Genomic DNA, 26244 nt, shown 5'->3' on the forward strand with positions numbered 1-26244 from the left:
CAGAATTATCATGCTTCTGCTAATGGAAACAAGAAGGCAATTCCATATTGCACCCCCAGGACTCTCTGCCTAATAACCTGCTTGGGTATATTAGGCCTTCTGGTAAATTGAGTGCATTGTGGTGGTATCCAGTCATGTATATGCTGTTACATTGAATGCATTAAATATAATATTATTTTAAATGTATCATTTTTTATAGTAGTAATAATAGGACACATTTCCCATAGCTCTCTATATACATTTTCTAATTTTTTACATAGTCTGTGTAGTACCTGCGAGCCCCGCAAAGCCCTTAAACATAATTTTGAAATGGTGAGACAATTTTCTTTGTGAGAATTTAGTTTAAAAACTCATTCATTTTTCACTGAGCTCACACACCCTTTATTATATACTGTTTTCTCCTAAGAAAATTTCACAAGTCTTCACTCTCTATGCAGGGTTCTTTTGGGGGCCCTAAGAAGGGCAGAATGCTCTAGGAAAAAATAAAAATACTCTAGAAAAAGTTGTTCCGTGGAAAGGGCAAAGTCTGTTTAAGGCTGCTCTCAACTCAGCCTCAGTGTAGTCTGGGATGGAAAAAACCATGTGGCATGTAAGGCTCTTCTCGCAATTGTTGTTTGGGAGAGATTTGCAGAGACTCATCAGCCTCCTCTGAGTTAAGAAGAAAGAAACCAGCTTGAGGTCTCACTGATAATAAGGCAGAGAGAGAAACATAGGAGACAAAGAGAGAGAAGAGAAAGGGAAGACAGAGAGACAGACCAAAAGTTCAAAACATCCTGTGTTCAGGGTGTGTTTTCAGATCAATAAATAAGTCAGTTAAGTGGCCCAAACTGTTGTCCAACTCATTCCTATAAGAAGCAAGGAGCATTTTATATCTAATGTAAGCCATTGGCTTCTTATTTTTTTAAGCACTGCTTTTGTTCAGGGTACTTAAAGCACCCCAGTCATCTTGTTTCCTTCAAAATGAAATGCTTTTCTTTATTGTGTTTACATTATAGTTTGCGTGAGTAAGGGCATTTTCAAGTCATTAAAGCCCACCAATATTCCTTGTATGTGTGTGCCCACCCATCCTAAGAGCAGAGTCTAGGAGTCAGGAGAAATTAGAACTAAAACGTCAGCATCTGTGACCCTTGATAAGTCACTCAGATGTCTCGCATCCTCTGTGCAATGGGAATGAATAATTCCTGTAGGATTCACGTCACAAGATTATCTCGAGGACAATACATAAAACACTTCAAGTTCCTTGAGAGTAGGGGTTTCTTTTCTTTTTTTGTATACGTGTTCCCAGTGTATGTTAGCACTGCACCTGGCAATTAGTAGGGGCTGAAAAAAGGCTGATTTATTTGAGTGACTAGAAATTAAAATGCTCTGCATGTATCACTGTTGTCACTTTATGTTAGGGTAACGATGAAGCTACACTTGGAAAGCATCGCGATGGGTTTGGTGATCTGGGCCTTCTCTTCCAAATTACTGAATAAATGATAGTATTTATTGGCTCTTAAAGTCCATCTAGTCCAGTATCCTCACTCACTGCCCCACCCTTTATATAGATGAAGAGACTGCGGCCCAGAGAAATGAAAGTCAGTCTAGACAAAGTTAAAGCAGATGAGATTTTCTGACTCCAGATCCTGTGTTCTTTTTGCCATACTTCGGAACACTGGATGCTTTCTTCTAATATCTTGAGAGTACCGATGTAGCCCCCATTGATCACAGTATCATAGCATGTAGAACTAAACAACCCCCCCTCATTTTACAGAGGTTTAATAAGTTTACACAATAATTACCCAATGCAGGATTCGAACTCTTCTCGTCTTTCTGAGCAATACCAATGCTCTCCCCACCAGGTGGTGCTGAGCAAACTATCCATCTTCTGTAACCGTGTAGGATATCTATATAAAGAGAAATCATTTGAAATGTCAGGAGGGTCATTTTGTCTCACCTAAACATGGCAAATGAGGACTCTAAGTGCCATAGGAGTAGAGCTCAGGGCCTGGAGTCCAGAAATCCAGTTGTTTTCAGTTGTGTCTGACTCTCCATGACCCCATTTGGGGTTTTCTTGGCAAAAATACTCACTTTACAGGTAGGTAAACTGAGGCAAACAGGATTAAGTGACTTGCCTAGAGTCATACAGCTATAGTGTCTGAGACCAGATTTGAACTCAAGAAAATGAGTCTTTCTGACTCTAGGTCCAGCACTGTATCCACTGTACCACCCAGGTTCCTGGAGTCTAGAAGACCTGAAAAATCCAGCCTCAGACACTAGCTGTGTATGTGACCCTGGGCAAGGCATTTAACTTCTGTCTGCCTCAGTTTCCTCTTCTGTAAAATGGGAATAATAGCCCATAAATCATAGGGTTTTATGAGGATCAGATGAGATTTTAATTGTAAAGTGCCTGGTATTTCTTAAGGACAGTTAAATGTTAGCTATTACTATTATTATTAAATGACTTTAGCATGATACTGTGTGAACAGCGATAGATTTGCAGTCAAGAGAACCTGATTCAGATCCTACCCCTGCCATGTTCTACCTGTGTAATTTTGGGTAAATTGCTTTGCTATTCTGGGCCCTAGTTTCTTCATCTGCAACAAGAGGGGGTTTGACTAGAAGCCCCCTGAAGCTGTGGTCATCCCTCACCATTTTAACCTAGAGTGCCCAAAATGGGGCTGAGGAGGAGGGAGGCTTGGATTGGAAGGAACAGAGTGTTTGTACAGTGCATTTGGAAGTCTCGGGGGAAGTGATCGCCAACGCTTTTTGTGTTGTCCCTTCTTCCCCACAAAGGGGATAAATAGTTAATAATTTTATACATTTTCTCTCTTCTGAAATGCATTTAAGTGAATGATGAGGACACATTCTGCTTGTTTCCTCTGCATGCTCGCCCCCAGGTCCTTATGGATCTCAGGATTTACTTAAAGTATATATTTCGTGGCCCTTTTTTAGAAGTTGAACTCTTGCAAAAAATACACTTTAATCAGTAAATCAACTGATATATGAGTGCCTACTCTTATCTCAGCTAGCTAGGTTAAGCGGTGGGGGGATGCTTGGGGTGGGGTGGTGCTGTAATCTAACTGGGGAGATGAGATAAATGCAAGAAACAGGTGTACAGTCAATAACGTCACTCGCTAAGCCTATTAGTGCTGTAAAAGTTCAGCTAAGGGATGGGTGGATGGGCCAACTCCCAGAGATTTGTTCTGTGATTCAGTTGTCCTGTGATAGCCCCATTTCAGTTTTAAGTTTTAGAGGACAGGGAATGAATGAATCAGTGATTGTTGAATGAATGTAGGAAACGTTTGCTTAGCACTTAGCAAATGGGCCAAGTACTGTGCTAAGCTCTGGGGGTACATATACAAAAGCAAAGGTGACCCTATCCTAAGGGAGTTTATTCTAATGGGAAAATACCAGGAAGTGCTAACCTGGAGGGGTATTTCTGATTTGGGTTTAGAAAATTACAGGGATGGTGAGTGGACCCATAGGGAGATAGATTGACATACTTTTGAGCAGTAATGGCAGTGTTGATGTGATTGTGGTTTCAGAACTAGAAAAGGGCTGTAGTGGCCAGGCAGGCTGTACAAGATGGTAGAGCAGAAAGGGAGGCTGGGAGGGCTAGTTGTTGATAAATGAGGATAGTGGAACCCTCGGGGCAGGAGTTTTGGTGCTGAATGGGTTAAGTCCTCCAGACTATGTATCTTCTTTCACCTTTGTACAGTAGTAATAGTACTAAGTAGTACAGTGTGGGCACACAGTAGGACCTCAACAAATGCTTGATCGTTCATTTGAACCAGGCAGGTTGTTTTTTCCTCTCCTATGGGTCTTTTTTATATTGTCAAGGTGCCGTTTGAAATGGAAATGACCAAACGCTTAAGAACAGCACTAAAGTGAAATAATAAAAAATGCCCCTGTGAATTAGCTGTGTCTCAAAGATAAGAACAGAAACACTTCCCATCTCCTTAACAAGAAACAGAATTTAAGAGAATCTCACAGTCAGTGGTTTTGTTTCTTGTTTACTCATTTGAAAAAACCAAGCCTGGAAGGCATAGGGATGTGGTGAAAGGCACAGGATTTGGATGTGTTTGGGGAGGGGGCAAAATATTTATACTCTTTATATTATAATATATAATACAACATATAATTGTCATTCAGTCATTTTTAGTTGTGTCCAAATCTTTGTAACTACAGTTGGGGTTTTCTTGGCAAAGATATCAGAGCACTTTGCCATTTCCTTCTCTGGCTCATTTTATAGATGAGGAACTGAGGCAAACAGTGTGAAGTGACTTGTCCAGGGTCACACATCTAGGAAGTATCTGAGGCTGAATTTGAATTCAGGTCTTCCTCACCGCAGGGCCAGTATTCTATCTATCACAGTGCCATCTAGCTGCCCCAACTTTATTGTTTGTGATCTTTGCCCTCTCCCTGCTACAACCTCTCATGTGTAAAACAAGGTATTGGATAAAGTTATCTGTTCCTTTTTAATTAGATTCCAATCTAATATGATTCTCTCCCTCCCCCCCCCATTAAATCTATATGTGGTTTCAATTTCTTTTTTGCTTTTTTTTAAGGGGGCAGTGCAGTTGGGGTTAAGTGACTTGCCCAAGGTCACACAGCTAGTTTTTTGTGTTGTGTCTGAGGCCAGATTTGAACTCCGGTCCTCCTGACTCCAGGGTCGGTGCTCTATTCACTGCACCACCTAGCCACCCCTATATGTGGTTTCTAAACTTTTGAGATGACTAAGTTACTATGAGACCATACTGAGTATAGAATTTATACACTAAAGAATGTAGCTTCTCTCCTCCAGAGCAAATCATATATCTCACAACAGGTCAAGAACTTAGGAGATATCTTAAAATATTAGCAGTCTAAGACTTGGAACTAACCTGATGGCTCTTGGTCGTTTAGCAAGTGTCAGAAAAAAGATCTGAACTCAGGTCTTCTCGACTCAAAGACTAGTACTCTTCCCAGACATCATGCTGCCTCTCCATAGAATTTATTTGTATATTTATTGATTAATTGGTTTGTATCAATTTAGGAAAGGGGCAGCGAGGTGGTACAGTGAATCAAGTGCCAGACTGGGAGTCAGTAAGAGCAGACCTGCTGTGTGACCCTGGGCAAGTTACTTCACCCTGTTTGCCTCAGTTTCCTCATCTGTAAAATGAGCTGGAGAAGGAAATGGCAAACCACTGCAGTATCTCTGCCAAGAAAATCCCCAATGGGGTCACAAAGAGTCAGACATGACTGAACACCAATCTGTTTAGGAACCTTACAGTATGAAAATTCTTCCCACTAATACAATTAGCAGCTCCTATGAAATCACAGAGTCTCCGAATTTGAAAGGACATCAGAAGGTATCGTTCTAACCCATACCTCAAAAGGAATCCCCCCTGTCACATACTAGGTGGTTATCCAGCCCCAACCTAACCACCAAACTCTAATGAGCCTGCGCCCTCAGGAAACCCACTTAACTTTTGAACAGCTAGGTTGTTGGGAAATTTCCCCTGATATCGATCCCCAATTTGCTTCTCTGCAGCTTTCCCCTAGGATTCCAGGCTCTGCCCTCTGGGGCCAAACAGAACTAACCTACTCCTTCCTCTTGCCAGCCCCTGAGGTGCTTGGAAGACAGCTGCCATGTTTCCCCTGAAACTGTTTCTTTCCCAGGTTAAACAGCCCCATCTCCTTCACCCTTTCCTATTATACCAGGGACTTGGAGGCCTTTCCTCATCCTGGTTGCTCTCCCTATGATCCTTTCCAGCTTATCAGTGCCCTTCTTAAACTCTGACCCCAGACCTGACCACAGTAATTCTGCTGTGGTCAGAACAGGGCAGCACAAAGAATTGACATCTCCTTGTCTAGAAGCCTAGAAGAATGTTTCCCATCCATCTTGGTCCAACTTTTCCCAAAGAATTTTAATCCATAGGATCCTACCTGTCTTTCTGAACCCTTTGAAACCTGTTCTCCCTGAATCTAGGGGGCATGTCAGATATTCCCTGGCTTCCTCTCCTCTATAAAAAACTCTTAAGAAGAAATAATCACTTCCCACTGTGGTCCCCTTCATTTTCATGCCAACATCCAATTCCTCTAGAACAAAATTTGTCATTGTTGGTTCCTTCACCTTGTGAATGATGATCTCATCATTAAGACAAATAAAGAAGTTAGTAGGTTCTCCATATTTAGTATTATTGGGCCAGCCAGGCTTATTGCTGTTTTCTGAATTGATTGATTTCTTCTTTTCTGTCCAGATAGTCTAACGATCAAGCATTTATATGAGTGCCTGCTGTGTGTTTGGTGTTTTGGCTATAAAGACAAACAGAATCAACCCTCACGAATGTTAAGTTCTTTCAGAGGAAACAACATGTAAACCTATAAATAAATAATAAACAAAACCAATACCGTCATCACCCAAATGCTCTCCACCATGCTTCCCCACGTTAGTGCGTTTCCTCGTGTGAATGAATGAATGAATGTACATTAGACTGTAAGGTCCTTGTGGAGGCAGGGACTATTTTTTACTTCTTTTTGTATCTCCAGTACTTAGCACAATGCCTGGCACTTAGAGGTCGTGTAATAAGTGTTTGACTGACTAACCTTATTATTATATATGATGGCTACCTATCCCCACTTCTCCTTATCTTGTCTCTTTGAATGAAGTCTGTGCATCTTGAGTTATTTGTCGTTATGGGTTTCATCCCACCAAGTCTCAGTGATACCTCTAAGATGCTTGTATTAGAACCTCTAATAAAAGAATTCTTCCTTCTATTAGGAACTCTGTTTTTTTTTTTCTTGACTTTCATCTAAATTTTGTGCATTTGTGTTTAAATATTTGAGATGACGAATTTTTATTACTGCCTATTTTCATAGATATTTTCTCCTTTGAAAATTAGGGTCTTTAAATGTCATTCCTTATCCGTGTGTGTGTGTGTGTGTGTGTGTGTGTGAGAGAGAGAGAGAGACAGACAGACAGACAGACAGACAGACAGATAGACTTGGAGGACCTGAAAGGTTAAATGAGTTGCCTGTGGTCACACAGCTGTGAAGCAGCACTTGAACCCAGGTCTTAGTGGTTCTAGGATGGCCCCCTATCCCCTAAGCCACGGTGCTCTCCTTTTCTAAGGTCTTGTAAGACGATGTGCATTCATTCTTACTGGATGTCTGGAATGTGAAAAATTGAGATATTTTCACTCCCTTGTTAAATGATAATATTGAAATATTTGTTCTGCTCACTTAGAAGGAGCTGAAAATCACTCCCATTCATTCCTCTTTCCCTTTCTACTTTAGCTTTCTCCCCCGAGACCCATCCAGTTTCCAAGTTATAAACTTCCTTTCTCATGTTGGTTCTAGCCACTTAGGTTTTATTACATTCCCGTTTAATTTTTAATTTCTCATTAAAGTAAATATGGCTCATTTTCCGATCAGTATTCCTAGAAGCTCTCCATTTCTTCCTGACACAGTGCTGGCCAGCAAGCATAACCAAAAAATGATGCTTTGCCGGGAGGCAAAGAAAACTCATTCATAGATTGGCAAAGGGCACTGAGGTTTGTTTCTGTGGTAGGCACCTCATGTTCTAGATGCTGCCTGAAGGACTTAGATTTTGGATGTGAGAAAATGATGCCCACATCCCGCCTAAAAACCAAGTATTGCTTACTGGGCAGCTTTTTGAAATTATGATATTTAAAGGTTGGAGAAACATAGCTTTTTTATACTTTTTATGTTTTCAGCCAGTAACATTGGGTATCCATTCTACAATTCCAGCATTTATTTACTACCCATAGTGTGATAAGCAAGGCAGATAGGTGTTGGGGATGGAGTGCCGGGCTTGGAGTCGGGAAGACTCATCTTACTAAGTTCAAATCTGGCCCTGGGCAAGTTACTTAACCCTGTTTGCCTCAGTTTCCTTATCTGTAAAATGAGCCAGAGAAGAAAATGGTAAACTACTCCAGTATATTTGCCAAAAAAATCCCAAATGGGGTCACAAAGAGATGGACATAACTGAAAAACAGCTCAACAAAGTGTGCCAAGCACTGTGTTACTGGGGGAAGAGTCAAGGGGGTGTTAAAAAGATTTTTAAAACCCAAACAGCCCCTGTCCTTAAGGAGCATGTTATATGCCCAGATAAATGAATATTAAGAAAATCTCAAGTAACAAAGCAGTTTTAAGAGGGAATGAGCACGAACGAGGGAAGAAGGAGCTTTGAAGGGCCCTTAAGTAGGAGATGGCACATGGTGCATGCATTGAAGCTTTCTGGCCATCTAGCCTCTCAGAGCCTCATTTTTCTGGTCTGCAAATGGGGATAATAACACCTAAATTATGTACCTCACAGAATTGCCACAGGGTTAAGCCATAAAACATTACATATACCCTAGCTGTTATTATTTTATATATTAACATAGACCTCCATTAAAAAATCAGTAGCCCTTTGCATCCTGCTTGGGAGGAAGGGTGCAGAGACGGGAGCCTGGGAGTGAAATGGACATCACATTATTTCCCAAAGCACTGATATAGTTTGATCAATTCATTACTTTTGTAATCCTAGCCCAGAAGGCATTATTCTGCCTATCAGCCTCTGATTGACTGTTCTACTGTCGTTTTTACACACAGCAGTGTTCTCTGAGGATTTTTATGAACTTGACAGGTCAGACAGAATATTAATTTCACATTCAACAAACATTTATTGAGTGCCTTCCTATGTACATAGCAGGACTGTGGCTGGTTATAACCTCGTGTGGGCCAGGTACCTTTGCTCCATCCCCTGATTCCAGACTCAGTGGCTTCGCCCCAAGCAGCCAGCACAGTCCCTTGGTTGTGATGAGGGTCTGGGCTTTAGTAGGGATGGAGTTGTGTTAATCCATATTTGATTATGCAGAAAACAACTACCTCCAAGTCATGTCCTTCCTGGGCCCTTAGCATTGACTAAGTTGAGAGGTACAGAGCTAGAGAATGAACTTCATGCCATATTTGAGAAACTTTCTTCTATTACTTGTATGGAGGAAAGATTGAAAGGGGGGGGGAGAGGGAGAGAGAAGGAGGAGGAGGATTGAATGAGGACAGATGTCAAAAGGTGGAGGAAAAGTCTAGGACAAGATGGTTGTAAGAAAAGTGTTCTGTAAATTTTAAGGCATTCTAGGATTTTTTTTTTAAAACATGAAAGATGCAGTAAGAGGCCAGAAAACTTAGAAATAAAGATTTGGAAATCTGCCTACTGGAATTGTAATTGTGACAGGTAATGAGTTTCCTCCATCTTATTTGATGGCCGCAATGACACTTGCTGATATCATGGTTCTTAGGGGTCCTTTCATCCCTCTCCATTGGCATTCAGCCACTTTATTTTTAAAAGCCTTTTCAGTTGATTGCTTACTAGTATTTGCTTTGTCTTTTTTTTTTTCCATCTTTGTATTTCAAACTTTCTACAAAGCTCCAGGCTTCTCTCTCTCTTTTTTTTTTTTTTGAAATTAAGAATGCTTGGAAGTCCCCTATTTTATTAAAAGTCTTATTTTCCTCCTATGTGGAATTGTACTCATTATACACCTGGCTGGTGGGTGGATGGGGGATGCCTCCAGTTGAAGGTTTAGCCAGGATAGAGCAGTAAAAAGGAGAAATGGAAAGTGGGCAGAGAGCTTTGGTTGGAGAAATGTCATCAGTCAATCAATAAGTATTTATTAAGCCACTGCTTTGTGCTGGGACATGAAGATAATGTCATGAAACCTGGATCTCATTTGTTTTCTACTTATTAAAAAGAGGAAGTAAATTAAGTGAAATTATGGGCTATCAAGAGAGGAAAAACTTGAAAATTCTCAGAGATAAAATGGAGAGAGATCAAAAGTCTGACTAGCAGTAAACAATTTGGCGTGAGCTCCCGTGAGAGGCTTTGTGTAGTGGGAAGACATACTAGATTTGGGTTCTTGCTCGTAATACTTACTGACAGTATGTGACCTTCTTATATTCTCTTTCTGGGATGAGGCCTCTATCTTCTCATCTGTAATATGGACTAGATGATTTCAAAGGGCCTTTTCTGGTCTCGGACCTGTGATTCTTAAGGATCTAAATCACAATTGGCAATGTAGGGATATTCCCAGTGAGAGGATAGACGTTTTTTTTTTCCATGTTCAAAACTATAGTGGTGTTTGGCTTTATCTTTTTAAAAAATTGCATTTATTTTTTTTTTTTCAGTTAACAAGCCTAAACCCTCATTCTTCTCACCTTCCCTTTCACTTTTTACCCACCAATAAAAAAAAAAAACAAAACCTCTCACAACAAATACCCATAGTCAAAATACATTTTCAAATTGGCAATATCCTAAAAGTGCCGGTATCCCTCTGTATCTCCATCAAGTCTTTTTCTCAGTGTGTTCTACATTTGTCCTCTGGAATTGTGGGTGGTCATTACACTGTTCAGAGTTCTGAAATCTTTCAGAAGTTTGTGCCTTTATAATATCGTTGTTGTAGTATACCTTGTTCTGATCCTTCTTGCTTCACTTGGCATCAGCTCATTTTTTTAATTTTTATTTTTGGAAGCAGTCAAGGCTTATGTGACTTGCCCAGGGTCACACAGCTAGGAAGTGTCTGAGGCCGGATTTGAACTCTGGTTCTTTTGACTCCAGAGCTGGTGCTCTTATCCACTGTACCATTAACATCAGTTTAAAATGAAAATTCAGCATCACCTACTTCCTCCCAGGATTGTTTTGAGCGAGGTTTAAATGAGGGAATAACACATGTAAAATGCTTGGCAAACCTTAAAGTGCTAAATCAATACTGTTAGGGCCGCCAGTGTGAGAGACACTGTGGCAGTCACAAGATGTCAGAGGGAGTGCACGTGACCTCTGAGGGGCAGGGGCTTAGAGATATGGAGGCCGACTCTGCTGGGCTGTAAAGGCAGACATGGCATTGAGCGCAGGGTCGTGGGGGCCGACTCTGCTGGGTTAGGAAAGGCCGATGTGGCACTGAGCGTGCCCCATAAACACGGACTCCTCTTAACACATACTCCTCTGCCCTGCACTTGGGAGAGTGCACGATTGGTTCCCACATGACAGGTGACGAGGGGGCAGCCGGAGGGGGTGCACGTGGCTTTCTGAGGGACGTTGTTGGGACAGCTTTGCCTGGGGGTTAACCAACCAGGGATAAGGGAGTTTTGGGCTCAGTGACTCGAGAGTGTTACTCTGTGTGGCAGTGCGTAGAGGACTTCCGGGAAGGACGATGCTCCTTGGTCTCTTACAACGTACTCGGGAAAGAACATGATTGGCCCCACAAGGCGTGGTGCCCCCTGCAAGGCTTATAAATTGGGGAGATAGAGGAAGTGAAGTTAGTTCCTGCTTAGTTCTTGCTTAGTTGCTACTTAGTTCCTGCTTAGTTCCAGTTCCGCCAGGAAGTGAGTTAGTTCCTGTGCTTGCTTGTGGTGCTGTTAAGGTGTAACGGAATAAACAGCTTTGCATCATACTTTCTGTGTCCTGGGTGTTCTGTGGGGGTAAGGTCTTCTTGGAGACAAGAAGCCAGAGACGTCCGAAGACCTTGTATAAGGTAAGATAAGGCTGGAGTTGGGACTGGGACCCCAACACAATACTATCATCATTATTATTATAATTAATTATTAATATTAGTATAGTGATTCCCACTTCCCCATTTCTCATTTGTTTAGAATCATTTGTAGTCTGTCTTTCTTTGACCAGTTTAGATAAAAGTGAGTTTCAAGTGATGATTTCCTCTCCACTCAGTCCTCATTTGTATTTGTTTTAACTTGCAACTATTTATTATGTGAGATAACCCCTCCTTCCCTTACTTCCTTTTTCTTCTTTTTGTGTCCCAACCCTGACCCTCCCTTTCCTCTTTTTTTTTTTTTTTTAAGATCATCAAAACATACCCCAAAAATCTCTCCCAGGTCCTCCATCTTATTCAATTCCCTCAATGACCCTTGTTGATATGGTTCTTAGGGGATCCTTTCATCCCTCCCCATTGGCATTCAACCACTTTATTATTAAAAGCCTTTTCAATTGATTGCTTACTAGTATTATCTTTCCCTTTTTTCCCCCCATTTTTGTATTTCAGACTTTCTACAAAGCTCCAGGCTTCTCTTTTTTTTGACATCAGGAATGTTTGGAACCATCTATTTCATTAGAAGTCTTACTTTCCTCCTCTGTGGGATTATACTCAAGCATAGGACCTTATCACCTCATGTATGGACTGTTGCAAAAGCCCTGACTCAGTCCTCTCCAACCCATCCTCTGCTTAGCTTTAAGATTGATCTTCCTATAAAACAAGTATGTCCGACCTTTCCCCCTCCCCCAGTTTAATTGATTCCAGTATCTCATTGTCTCCATGTTCCAATATGAAACTCTTCATAACCTGGCCCCTTTCTTCCTTTTCGGACTTCTAATACCTTATCCCCTTCCCCATCCTCCATAAAACAGTGGTGATGACCTCCTTGCTCTTCCTTGCACAAGACAATCCACCTCCTGACTCCTGTCACTTTTCACTGACTGTCCCCCAAGCCTGGTAATACTCTTTGTCTTCCTCTCTGCCTCCTGGATTTTTTTCTAGAAGTTTTCTCAGGCCTCCTTAATCTCATTATTCAAGTGATACCTTGTAAAAAAGTGCTTCAGCGCCTTCTGAGACTACGCCTGATTTGTCATGTGTGTACCATTGATTTTACATATTTTGTGTATTTCATATTATTTCACTAGACTCTGAGATCCCCCCAGTCCCTAACACTAGGTACAAGCCTAATAAATGCTTGTTAGTTTGACTTTTTGAATCTCCTCCAAACCAAGTAAAAATCAAGTGTGGAGTCAAGCCTTCTTTTTCATCGCAAATATGTTTCCTGCTTGTCTCTGCTGCCATTTCATATTCTAGGACCTCACCCCTTCTTCTATTCTGTTTCCCACTAGGAAAGCTGTTTTCTGCTCCAGCTGGCTATTTTCAGCTATTACCTAATACCCTGGTACAACCTTCATTAGGAATGCTTTCATTAGATCTTTTGGTCATCTTTACCCACTGGGCATTGTGGCCATTGATACGCCTTTCCATCTGCTGTCTCTGAAGTATTCGTTGGCTGCTTCTGGACCACCTGTAACACAGGCCTCTAATTATTGCTGGAGATACGGTGTGATTAGCAAGCCTCTCCCTGCCAGAGAGGCCTTCACCTTTCCTTAGCCAGTGCTCTTATCCAGTAATTATGAAGCTCTCTCTTTCTTCTTAGGCAGGATTCTCAGCCAGTATCCATAATGCTTTTTATTTTTATTTTTTTGTGAAGTTTCCAGGCAATGACTACGCTAGAAGGTAGAAGCTTGGATTTAAAATCAGACCCATCCCATGAACTCTTAGAACCCTTCTGCTAAAATGACTTTCTGAACGTTTTTTAATTGCCTTGTACTCTTTTGGCAACTCTCTAGTCTGAGATTCAGCAATCACCTAACTCGCAATCCAAAAACCAGCTTTGCTTTCTTTGACCCCATGGCTGAGATGATTCTCTTCAGGGATCAACTTTGTCAAAATGAAAAAAAGATCGAGAGACACTTGGTAACTAAACATCACCCCAGCGCCCCTCAGCTCTGTGCAAATAGCAACAGGCTGTGTTGGCTAAAGAATCTGAAAGGCTGTTTACTTTTGTCCCACTTCGTATAAGCAACATATTGGAGCCCAGTGTCTTTCTTTTTCAAACCTTTCTGCAAAAGTATTTTTTTTTTTAATGTGAAACTCGAGGAATTGTGGAATTAAATCCTGTAAACTAAAAGAAAACAAATTAATTAAAAAAAACAATAGTAAAAAGTACTTTTTTTTCTTGTTAAGGTAGCCTGATATTTTCTGACAGCAGTAGTAAATGTTACCTTTTTTTTTTTTGTAAGGGTTTTATAGGAAAGAATCTGTTGAAGCTTTGTGTTAAAGTAGAAGGATTTGCTATTATTCAAAGTCTGAAAAACAACGTTAGCCCAGCCCCTTCATTTTACAGTCAGAGAAATTGAAGGCCTTGGAAACTGTGATTTCCCAAGATGACCCAGCTAGCTAGATTAGTAGCGTAGCTGGAATTAAAATCACCCCCACCCCACCCTTACCTTTGACTGTAACTTAATTTCATTAGTAATTGCCTATTTTGTTCAAGCACTTTGATACAAAGGAAACTATCCTTACCCTTCTGGAGCTTACATTCTCTTGGATTAAGACAATATTTCCGTGAAGAAGTGTAGAGCACTGGCAGACCAAAAGGAATCTGGGAAATCTTCACAGAGTAGATAACACCTCACCTGAACCTTGAAGGAACATACAGATTCTCACAGGTAGAGATGGGGAGGGGCAAGTATATTCCAGGCAAGGATGCTGATAAGTGCTCTTTGAAAATGGCAGAGACTAAAAATAAATTCAGGACTTAACTTCATAACCTTGACCTTTAGTTTTCTTGTCTGTAAAATCAGGGGATTGGACTACATGACCTCTGAAGACCCCTCCAGCTCTTAGTCAATCAGTCAAGTATTAAACATCCAACTAGGTGGCACCATGGATAGAGCACTGGGCCTGGAGTCAGGAAGACTTCTCTACTTGAGTTCAAATCTGGCCTCAGATACTTCTTAGCTGTGTGACCCTGGGCAGGTCACTTAATCCTTTTTGCCTTTGTTTCCTCATCTGTAAAATGAACTGGAGAGGAAAATGGCAAACCACTTCAGTATCTCTGCCAAGAAAACCCCAAATGGGGTCACAAAGAGTTGAACATTGAACAACTAAATTTTATACCAGGCACTAAATTATGATCTTTTGACCTGATTCTAGTAAACCAACTTCTTTTAATCCCCCAAACAATATTGTCTCACGGTCTTCAACCTCGGGTAACACTTCTGTGACTTTCTAATTTGTACTAGTGAACCTGTCTGCAACTTCTCTCTCCTTCCTTCTTCCTTCTCCTTTCTAGGGTTCTCCTCCACAGTATTTCTTACTGTATGTTGACTTTGTCTTATTCTCCAGAGTACTCTCTGTGGTTTGTGTGAAATGGAAGATCTGAATTCCTTTCCTGGGCCAGATCTATCACCACTGGCATTTTCTGGGCAGGCAGCAGCTCAGTTTGAGAGCTGCTTACCCCAGATTCTGGCTCTTGGATTCTCTCTGGTCATCTGTAGCATTACCCCACCCTGGCTAACTAGCTAACCTCTGGGTACATTTATCTAGGACTGCTATTTGGTTTTGGGTCCAGGGCCTGATAGAACAGGGACTTATCTTTGTTCATATTGTAAGGGGGCCCAGGTGTCATGGAGTTCAGCTCACTTCCCAATGCATGAATCCCTTTTATGGTAGCCTGCCAAGTGAAGAATCGAACCCCTGGATTTCCCAAGTGCTACAAACCCTATTACTTCTCAATGCCTCATCCACCCATAGACAGCTCTCATTGTCAGGCAGGTTTGTTTCTCGGTTTGCAGTCACCCTGGAATTTAGACCTTTGCAGTCTACTCAACCATTGCCTAACTTATAGGTAGAAAACCCACTTTTGTTGAGTCTGCCTCCAGTAGACCTTCTTAGCCTTTCTGCACATAATTCCACTTAAGATACCCTTTGTTGCAGTCAAAATGGACACCAGCCATTTGCCAATATTCTGTCTTTCTCCTCTGTTTGCACAAACTTTTCTCTGTGATTGGAAGACACTGCTTCCTTATCTATACCTGTCAGAATCTTTGTCTTTCAGTGAAGTCATTGCAGATTCTTGCCTTTCACCTCCACCCCAGTTCTCTCTCTCCAATTACCATATTTTATAGGGGTTAGAACTGGAAAGCACCTAAAAAAACAGTCCGACCTTCTCCACGTATGCACATGAATTCAAAACAACTTCTCAGATGTAAAATGGGGGAGAGAGACCAAACAGCTATTTACGTGAGAAAAAAAGTCCAGTTTTGGTTCAGCACACTTCTTCAGCCTTGCGGTTTGGCCAGTGACAGCAGTTGCAGCAACGATAACAGTTAACCTGGTCTCGGGCAGCAGTATAGCCCTCAGAAAAAGAGAGTTAAGAGGGTAAAGACAGTCTGTTTTTTACTGGTCACATGGGTGCCAGCGGATACTCTGACTTGAAGTCAGAGGAAATGAATCTGCAGCCAAAGATGGCAAAGAAAGCACCTGCTGAGTGCTCAGGATAAATGCAGCACACAATAATGAGCTCCAGATCCAGGGGGTATTTGGAAGGAGATGGTGAGTGCCAGCAAGAAGGGACTGGCAGGGATTACTCCCTGCTTTAGTCTCCTTGATCTGTAGACTATATTGGATGCTCCACTACCCCCACCCCAGGGTAAGCGTCTTGAAGTAGGCATTATTTTGTTTTCAGGTGCTTGATGAATGGTTGTTGAATTGGGCTGGACCAGCCCCCCAATTGTTTCTACCCGTTTGTTCTAGTTCTGCCTTCTGGGATTGAATAGGATATGTCTGATTCTCCTCCCTAAATTCCTTAAGTGTTTGAACACAACTAAGGCACCCTGCCCAAATTTTCTCTTTTCTGACCTGTATATACCCAGGTCCTCCCAGAAAATGCTGTGAGAGCCCCTCACCAGCTAAGTTCCTCCTTCCAGTCTGTCAGCATCTCACTTAATAGGTGAGACACAGTAAAATCTTTCCCAGGATCAAAGATAGAGAGCTGGAATGGAGCTTAGAGATCACTTTTACCAATGAGGTGATTAGAGTCCAGAGAAGGTGAGCCCCTTGAGGGCTTTTGCCTCTTTTTGTATCTCCAAAGCTTAGCACAGTACTTGGCATACACCAGGCATTTAATAAATGTTGATTGATTGATTAAGTGTTTTGCCCAGAGTTGTGTAAATAATAAGTAGCAGGCTGGATCTGAAACCAGCTCCTCTGACTTCAAATGTGGCTTCTCTTTTCATTTGTGCCACTGCCCTCCCTATTTTGGCCTTGCAATCTCAAGACTGTGAAATAATGCTAAAGAGCCAGAAGTTTAAAGCATTAAATAATTCCTTCCAGGCCCTCCTTGCTCTCACTCATCATCTGTTTCCAAATACCCTGTGGATCTGGAGTTCATTGTTTTCTGTGCTGTGTTTCGCTGCTCTCCCCATTTTTATTTTATCCCATGGACTCAACAGATGTTTCCTTGACATCTTTGCCTGTGGATCCATTTCCTTTGACTTAAGGTCAGAGCAGCTGCTGCCACCCATATTCAAGGTGGTATGACCTCCCCTAAAATAGATTATCTCTATTTCTATCTGACCTCCCCTAAAATAGATTATCTCTATTTCTATCTTGTACCTCTTGTTCCAAATGCCTTATTAATATTAGTACAGTCTAAGGTCAATAGCGAGGTGGCACAGTAGAGTGCCAGACCTGCAGTAAGGAAAGGTGAGTCTGAAGTTCAAATCTGGCTTCAGACACTTCCTAGGAGTGTGACCCTGAGCAAGTCACTTAACCCTGTTTGCCTCAGTTTCCTCATCTGTAAAATGTTCTGGAGAAGGAAATGGAAACCACTCCAATACTTGGCCAAGAAATCCCCAAATGGGGTCATAAAGAGTAGGACATGACTAAATGACTGAATAACAACACAAATCAAGTTGGCTTTTGTTGTAGTTATTGCTGTTCAAACTTCCCATTGAAGAGTATTGAATTAAAACCCAAGTGTCCCCCAGGACACACACACAAATTGCTGTCTGGCCATTTCTCTTCCTTTCACCATTTGAGCAATAGTTTTGAGCTGAAGCATTGGATTATTAAGTTTGATCCTGTTAGATCTGGCTCATTGAGATCTTTTGGGATCCTGATTTTATCATCCAATTTGGTAGACCCCTAGAGGACATCTCTTGTCAAATTGACATCAGTCCATTCACATGCACTAGCATCTTGGTCTTCTAGCCCACATTTCTCCATCTTAATCACAAGGATATTGGAAAAGACCAGCAAATGTCTTAATGAAATCCTCCATGCTATATCTATGCCATTGGTCTTTTCTGACCCTATTGGCAGCCAATACCCTTCCCAAAACTATTTCATGTTTATCTCTGTCTACTTAGAGATAGACATGTTGGGGTGGTTAGGTGGCACAGTGAATAGAACACTGGCCCTGGAGTCAGGAGGACATGAGTTCAAATTCGGCCTCAGGCACTTAACACAAAACTAGCCACATGACCTTGGGCAAGTCACTTAATGCCAGTTGCCCAACCTTAGACATGTTGTCTCCCAAACAGACTGTAAGCTTCTTAAAGGCAAGGCAGGGACTGTTCCATTTTTGCCTTTTATCCCCAGCACTTGCCACATAACATTCTATATTGATTGTATGTTAGATTTGTTTCACGTTTCAGTTCATCTTTGGTGTTCAAACCTATGATTTAATGATATAGGAAACTCTCACTACCAGTGTAGACTGGTAACTGTACACAGTTTGTAGAGAGTTTCTGGAGAGGTTACGTGATTTGCAAAGGGTCACCTAGGCATTGTGTGTCAGAGAAGAGATGTGAACCCAGGTCATCCTGACTCTGAGGTCCTCGATCCATTATGCTTTGAAGCTTTGGTAGTGTAAGCAATTCTGTTACATTGTCAGAATGGGAAAAGAAATGAGTCTGAAGTCTCTCCAATGATTATGAATCATTCCAGGGGGTGTATCAGAGTATCTAGATGGAATTAATTCCCTATAGTGGATTAAAACTTCTTTTTAAGTGTTTTTGTTTTTTTTCTATAAAAATACTTTGCTGGATCTGTGATCTCCTCAGTGTAGGTGTCCCTTCAACAATGCAGATTGCATCCCATCCGTTACATCTCATCTCATGTGAGATTGTTGGCCCTGTTCTCCTGTAAATCCTTCCCAGGGGCTTCACCTAATACATTAGTGGAATTCCCGCCAGTTCTCTTGACATAGGGTAAACAGCAATGGATCATGAATGCTGCCAACTTTTTCCTTGTTGTTCCCAGCAAGGACATTTATTTATATTTTTACATTTCTTTGAAAATATAGAGATCAAAATGACAGTGTAAAAGTTGGTTAAATCCTAATTACTTATTTTTATATACATGCTGCACCAACTGGTAAATTGAAGCAAGATATAAAGAAATATGATATCAAGGCACAGATTACTGCTTTCTTTAATTTCATGTGTTTTCAAATCACTGATTATCTTATTTTAATTCTTTCTTCAAGATAATATTAAAAAACCCCACTACATCCAAATCTTTCTCATTGTCAGGGACTAGGTGTTAACTAAAATTTAAACATGTAACAAGCTGCTTTTTTCCTACTTCTAAGTTAATATTTTCTAAGCTAAGCGGCACAGTGAATAGAGAGTCAGACCTGGAGCTGGCAAGACCTTGAGTTTAAAGCTAGACTTACATACTTACTAGCTCTGGGTGATCCCAGACAGGTCACTTAACCTCTGTTTGCCTCAGTTTTCCTCCTTTGTGAAATGAGGATGATAGTAATATCCCTGAAAGTATATATAATAATGATAGTAATAGCCCTGACCTCCCAGAGTTGTTGCGAGTGAACTTTTTAAAATGCTTTGAAAAACCTTAAAGTGCTATATAAATGTTACTGTTAAACTATTCTAATTGAGAGCTTACCCGGCTTCTTAATGTCGGAGGCTTGAATTTCACCTAAGAGAATTTTACTTTTTCTCTAACAGGCTTCTTTCTACATCCTTTTACCTGACCTTGCTGGTCCCAATCCTTTCTCAGACTCTAATGCCAAATACCCCCAAATGGAGGGTTATTGTACAAGAGTTTCCTAAAATGTGGTTGATTACAGGGAGGCAAAAGCCCTTGTAACAGATATACTTAGCCAAGCAAAACATATTCTCACACCACTCCTATTGAAAGAAGTGTTATCAACAGAGGGTTTTGAAATACTATAGAAGTGACCCTGTCTGCATTGTATAATTTTGCAGAAAGCCTCCTTTCTAATGGATGTTTTTTAAATGAAATTATTTACTCTTCTAATTAAAATACTTTGTACCTCTTTCTTGATACAAGTGATGGTCTAAGTTTCAGTGCCCAAAATGTACAAAGGGTCACATTTTTAACCTGGTCTTAAGGACCTATACTTTTTTTCCCCTGACATTATGCTGTCAGCAGAATCCAGTAGAATTATTCTACATTGTGTAATGACAATGAGGTTTATGAGCCACTTTGTGTGTTTGTTTGTTTTTTTAAATCCTTAAAGGAAAGGATGTAGGGTGGGACGTACTGCTATTATCTCCATTTTACAGATAAGGAAACTCTTGTGACTGATACTGGTTTAATAATTTATCTTATACCTAAGTGGAACAGGATTGAAACTCAGGTCTTCTTGGCTGCTAGATTGAGTACTTCACCTGCTGTGCCAACTAATGGTCCTTATCATTTTCATTTAAAAAGAAATACAGCATTCCTCTTCTGTTGAAATTTTCTCTTGCCATCATCAGCAACAGGTTGCCAAGTAACATATTTTTCCCTAAAATGAGTTTAAAAAAATTTTTTTACATATATAATCAAATGAACATCTTTGATTACCTTGTTGCTTCATCAGCTTGCAAAACAAAAGAGGAAGATTTTGGTTTCTCAGCCAATTGATAGTAAAGGCCTTCAGTGAAATGGGTAATTCTCTTTACCATTTGTAATGGAAATGCAAATTTAAAGATCTTCCCTGCCCTTAGGCCCTTTGATAGGCTTAAGAGACTGAGAACCTTCCTTGATTTGAAAATATACTCTGCCTCCTAATAGGCTGAATGTGGTCAAATGGAGTCTGTGGCAGGAGACTTGGTTTTCAGCAATGCCCACACCTTGATGCTGTGTGATTGGGCAGTGGGTCAAGAGGGTGGTTACATTTTCTGACCCAGGAGAAGGCTATATAATCCCTGATGTGAGGCTTTGCTTTGGGGCTCACTTTGAGAAGTGTTCTGTGATTTGATCAGATGAGATCCTGGGAAGCCGTTGTTGAAAGCACCCCCCCCCTTTGAAAAACCCAGATGTTAATTTGGTATGTATGTAATGGTTGGACAGTTTGGAAACCTGTCTACTTGATCTGTTTCTTTGTCTTGATAATTCTGTCTGTGTATTCTGAAGTTCGGGGTACTGACCTTTTTCCCCTGAGCTAGGTGAATGATACATATTTGACTGATTAAAGTCCATTTTGAGTTTCTTTCCTTTATCAAAGCAGATCTAAGAACCTGTGTTGGCAGCCACCCTGGGGATTCGGGGGTGCTTGCTGATATACCATTGTATATAAATCTGTATTATTCCCACTCTATTAATTAATACGTATTAATTAATCTATAAGTAGACTCGCTCGAATCTTTTTTATATATGATTCCTCAAGCATTGCTTTGACCTTAGCAATCTTTTCAGGTAGTACCAATGTTTATTATGTTGAATGAGACTTTTTACAGTTAACAATTCTCAATTGCTTATTTCTGTAATGCTAGCCAGCTCTGACCACAGACACCAGAGTTTGCCTTTTCTTATGAAAAGCAGTTAATTTTCTCTTGGAAAAATGTCTTGGCAACCTAGTCACCATTTACACTTTCAGTATATTTCAATCTATTAGGTTACATGCTAAAGCATTTGTACAGAGCAAATGTAGTGGCCTTTCCACTTCTTCGAAATGGAATTCTTCCACTTGTGAATCCCAGTGATGAATCTAATGGATTATGTTTTCTAGATTTGGGCTTTTTTAACTTTATGTTTTCATATTTCTGCTATTGAAACTGTCCCCTGTCTTTGCTTCTATTAGTCTTAGCTTCTCAAGTCTTTTCTCTTCAAGTCTACTATGTATTTATCAATCATGAAAGAATAGTAACTTTAAAGGTCCAAGACAAACTTGAAGAAATTGAATTTGAGCTTAATAATTTAAAATAGCATGATTATCTGTGACCATTCTTGAGTTATTTCAGCTTTTCAAAAGTTGCAGGATTTGTTTATTTGTTTTTTTGAAAGCAGCTTATAATGTGCCTCACAAAATGAGTGACATGTAAAAAGATGACATCGTGGTGCTTTTTCATTTCTACACGACTACTTAACTTTGAGTTTACATATTGTAATGTAGCGTGACATTTAGCTGCATTATGAACTCATGTTGTAGTCAAAAACAGCCAGTAATTTTGGCCGTTGCTTCCTGCCTTTCTCCCCAATTTTGAAAACTGTATGAAGCAGGCCTTTCTCTAGTTATGTGATAGTACATCAAGAGAATTTATAATTCACTTTTTTCTAAAAAGGAGCACACACAAAAATAAAAAATTTCTGTATATAATGTGAAGCATAAAATGAGGGCCAGGTATGGAGAAGCTGTGGTTCTTTACATAATAAAATTGCAGCCTGAGGTCTAGGAGCTGAGTGACTTCTGGGGCTACAATTTTGTCACCAAATCTCATCTTCAAGATCCTCCCTTCTCCCTTCTTCCAAAAAAAAAAGTCATAAGAAAAGATATTTATACAAGGATGACTTTGGAATTGGAGGACCTTGCCTCTGATACTCTGTGGCCTTGGGCAAGTGACCTCTTTGTTCTGTATCTGTAAAAGGAGGTCTAGGATTAATATTATTGATTCCTATTTCTGTTTCTGTAAAAGGAGGGCTGGATGTCCTTAAAGGTGCCTTCTTTCTCTAAATCTATTATCCATTGAGAATCCATCAGGCCTCTACTGTTAACAGGTCTTGACATGTCAGGAATGGTTCTCCAATCCTTGATCACTCATTTTGTACTCATTTTTGCATATCACAAGTGATAGCATGGTTCTTTTTCTGCATCTGATTTCTAACCAAGGGCTTTCCTTGAAAGGGGAACTTGCAGAAAATGTATTTCCCATAAACAGACCTGGTTCCTGCTGTGGTCTGACATTGTTCCAGTTTTCATATCTTATTAGGATATTCTATTCTATTTCCATTTCAGGGAAAGCCTAATAGTCCAGAGGACATTTTATAATTTTCCCCAAAAGACCCTTTACATGCATCATCTTGGGAGAAGAGCCTAGACTGAGAGCCAGGACTCTGCCAGTGATGGACTGTATGACTGTAATGGGAATGTAAATTTTAAAGATCTTCACTGCCCCTAGGCTAAAGTGCACCTGGAGCCTGGGGTGGGTGGGAGGCTTGTTTTTCAATAGATACTTTTTGATTGGCCAGTGGGTCCAAAAGGTTGTTACATTCTCTGAGCCAGGAGATGGCTATATAAGCCCTGATGTGAGGCTTTGTTTATGTTGTTTGGTATGGATGTAATGGTTGGACAGTTTGGAAATTTGTCTACTTGATCTGTTTCTGCCTTGATAATTCTGTCTGTATACTCTGAAGTTCAGGGTGCTGCCCTTTTTCCCCTGAATGAGGTAAACTGATATATGTTTGACTGATTAAAGTAAGCTTGTTAACCCCTTTGGAGTTGCTTTCCTTTATCAAAGCAGATCCAAGAACCTGTGGTGGCAGCAAACCCTGAGGACGCTTGGGGTGCTTGCTGCCACAAAATGCATCATGAACAGGATCTGCAGAGTAAAAGGAAAGTATGGGGACTGGGATAATTGTTTGTTTCCCAGTTGTGATAGCTGTGATTCTGTGGAGCAGGAGAGAAGAATGGCCTGCATGCGGACTTTACTGAGCTGAGAGCAGGAATGGTGAGCTGCCTGCATTGAGACCTGGGCAGAAGCCAGGAGTGGCTGCGGCCTGCGGGAGGAGAAGGAACCCAGGAGTTTGGAATTCAGCTATAGGAAAAGATAAGAACTGAGCAGCAAAGCAGGGGCACTGAATGTGTTTCCTTGCTGCATCCCACAGTTTGGGACCCAGGGGGAGGATGAACTTGTGACTATGGTGGGTGAGATGAAGTGCCTTGGACCACCAAGGACCCCACCTTGTTGGTTTTGTTGCCTAGCTCCCTCTCTGTACTTGGAAGCAGGGGCTGGAGCTGTGTGAGGGGTAGGACACCTCCCTCCCCCCAAGAGAACTTTATTTGGCCTCTTGTTTTGAATTGAAGTGGTAATACAATGTACTTTGTGTTTGTTTAAGGCCCAGTGGCCACTTTGGTAACTTTAGTTCTGTGTCTTAAAAATGTGACCTAAGAGATGTTTAGTGCTGATTCAAAAGTAAATTGACTATGCTATGGACATGAAAGATCTTGGGCCCGAATGTAATGGGAATGTAAATTTTAAAGATCTTCCCTGCCCCTAGGCTAAAGTGCACCTGGAGCCTGGGGTAGGAGGCTTGTTTTTCAGTAGATACTTTTTGATTGGCCAGTGGGTCCAAAAGGTTGTTACATTCTCTGAGCCAGGAGAAGGCTATATAAGCCCTGATGTGAGGCTTTGTTTTGGGGCTCACTTTGAGAAGTGTTCTGTGATTTGATCTGTATTCTGGGAAGCCGTTGTCCAGAGGCCCCCCCCGCCCCCTCCCAGCTTTGGAACCCAGATGTCCTTTGGTATGGATGTAATGGTTGGACAATTTGGAAATCTGTCTACTTGATCTGTTTCTGTCTTGATAATTCTGTTTGTATACTCTGAAGTTCAGGGTGCTGACCTTTTTCCCCTGAATGAGGTAACCGATATATGTTTGACTGATTGGCTTGTTAACCCCTTTTGAGTTGCTTTCCTTTATCAAAGCAGATCCAAGAACCTGTGTGAGCAGCCACCCTGAGGACGCTTGGGGTGCTTGCTGCTACAGTGACCTTAGATCACTTTTGTAGATCATCTTTCTCACCCTCAGTCCTCCTTGTCTGAAAAATGAAGGGATGGTTATAGAACTCTGATTCTGTGAATTGGAAAGGATGTGGCATCAAAAGGTAATCAAGACAGAAATGCATATTTGATTATTATACATTATTTTGACTTCTATTTCATTTTTATTTCAGGTATAACTGCTAGTAGACTCCTTTTGGATTTTGAAAATCACATCATATTTTGCTTCCATTGGGTTGGTCTCCTGAACTTTTAAGCACCATGCAGCGGAGGTCAAGACAAATTCATCAGGGCCTGCTTTTACTTTTTTTTCAAATCATGCAGGTTGGGATCACCAATATCTCCCCTGTCACTTTGGCATGTATAGCCCTCAACGTCTGGCTTTTCCTCAGCCCCATGAAATCTTCCTACTTGCTTTGCCTAAGTGTGGAATCATGCTATGAAAAAAAAGATTGGCAGCGTCTGCTGCTTTCTCCTTTCCACCATGCAGATGACTGGCATTTGTATTTCAACATGGTGTCCATGCTGTGGAAAGGACTGACACTGGAAAGAAGACTGGGAAGTATTTGGTTTGCCTACATCATAGCAGTCTTCTCCTTGCTCACTGGTGTGGTATACCTGGCATTGGAATATATTGTTGCTGAACTTCTGGACCAACCTGCCTTCAAATTACACTGTGCTATTGGATTCTCAGGTAAGGCAGGATAACCTTTGAAACATCATTTATGAAGATCCTCAGGGAGGGGCAATGGATTGTATCTGTTCACTAGGTGTACGTTGTCCATAGGTAATGGCCATTTCACTCCTATCTATGAAGGGCATTGGGAAGGTAGAGAGAACTTTCCAAGGAGGGTAACCAGAAATGGTGGAAATCCTCAAGTCTCACCCATGGGAGGATTGCTTGAAGGAACTGGGTGCAGTTAGGCTAATAAAAGTAGCTGGATTCAAGTATTTGAAAGGCTGACTTGGAGAAGAGGGAATTCTATTTGATCTGCATATGCCCAGAAGGCAGAACCAGAAATAGGGAGTAGAAAGTCCAAAGAGGCAAATTTGATGTCAGGGAAAATATCTCAACAATTAGAGGTATCCAAAAGTGGAATGGACTGTCTGGGAATGGAACGAATGAATGAAAAATTTCTAATAAGTACCTACTCTGTATCAAGTACTGTGCTTTAACAATGAGGATTCAAAGATAAAAAAGAAAAATAAATCCTGCTCTCAAGGGCTTATATTCCAAAGGAGAGATTAATTAGAAATAGTTATGGATAAAGTGTAGAGGTGATCAGGCAGGGGCACTCTAGTTGGAAGAAGACAAGGACTAGTGACTGGGCCATAGGGGCAATAGATTGAAAATAGCCTATCCTCAAGGGACTAGGTGTCTGGGGTAGAGGAGGAGCTAACCAGAGGAGAAGATGGCCAGAAAGGTAGGAGTGAAGCACAGCATGGGTGGGATGTTTGCTTAAAGAGTGGCCCAAGAGAGGCATTGAAAAATCTAAGTGCATTTCTTTCCTCCCTCCCACCCCCCATACTCAGGAGGAACTCAAGCAGAAGCTAGGGGATCACTTCTTGGGTGTATTTTAGTGGAGAACTTTGGGGGAGAGAGAGATGGAGAGATGGAGGGGAAGAAAGAGAGAGAGAAAGAGAGATGGTGTATAGGTGGAAAAAGATGGTTTTTGAGATACCTTCTAACTGACATT

General features: G+C 41.1%; 1 protein-coding gene across 5 annotated transcripts in view; it reads left to right on the forward strand.

The window, feature by feature from the left end:
* Positions 1-26244, forward strand: part of RHBDD1 (rhomboid domain containing 1) — a 220733-nt gene that overhangs the window by 35204 nt on the left and 159285 nt on the right. For all 5 annotated transcript variants that reach the window (XM_069104551.1, XM_069104549.1, XM_069104548.1 and 2 more), the window contains one exon: positions 24721-25241. In XM_069104551.1, the coding sequence (XP_068960652.1) occupies positions 24809-25241 (433 nt within the window). In that variant the 5' untranslated portion in view covers positions 24721-24808. The remainder of the gene's footprint in view (positions 1-24720; positions 25242-26244) is intronic.

The sequence above is a fragment of the Petaurus breviceps genome, unplaced genomic scaffold (genome assembly GCF_028583685.1).
Source record: "Petaurus breviceps papuanus isolate PSGF00001 unplaced genomic scaffold, PetGlider_PUasm1.0 688, whole genome shotgun sequence".
NCBI classification, from domain to species: domain Eukaryota; kingdom Metazoa; phylum Chordata; class Mammalia; order Diprotodontia; family Petauridae; genus Petaurus; species Petaurus breviceps.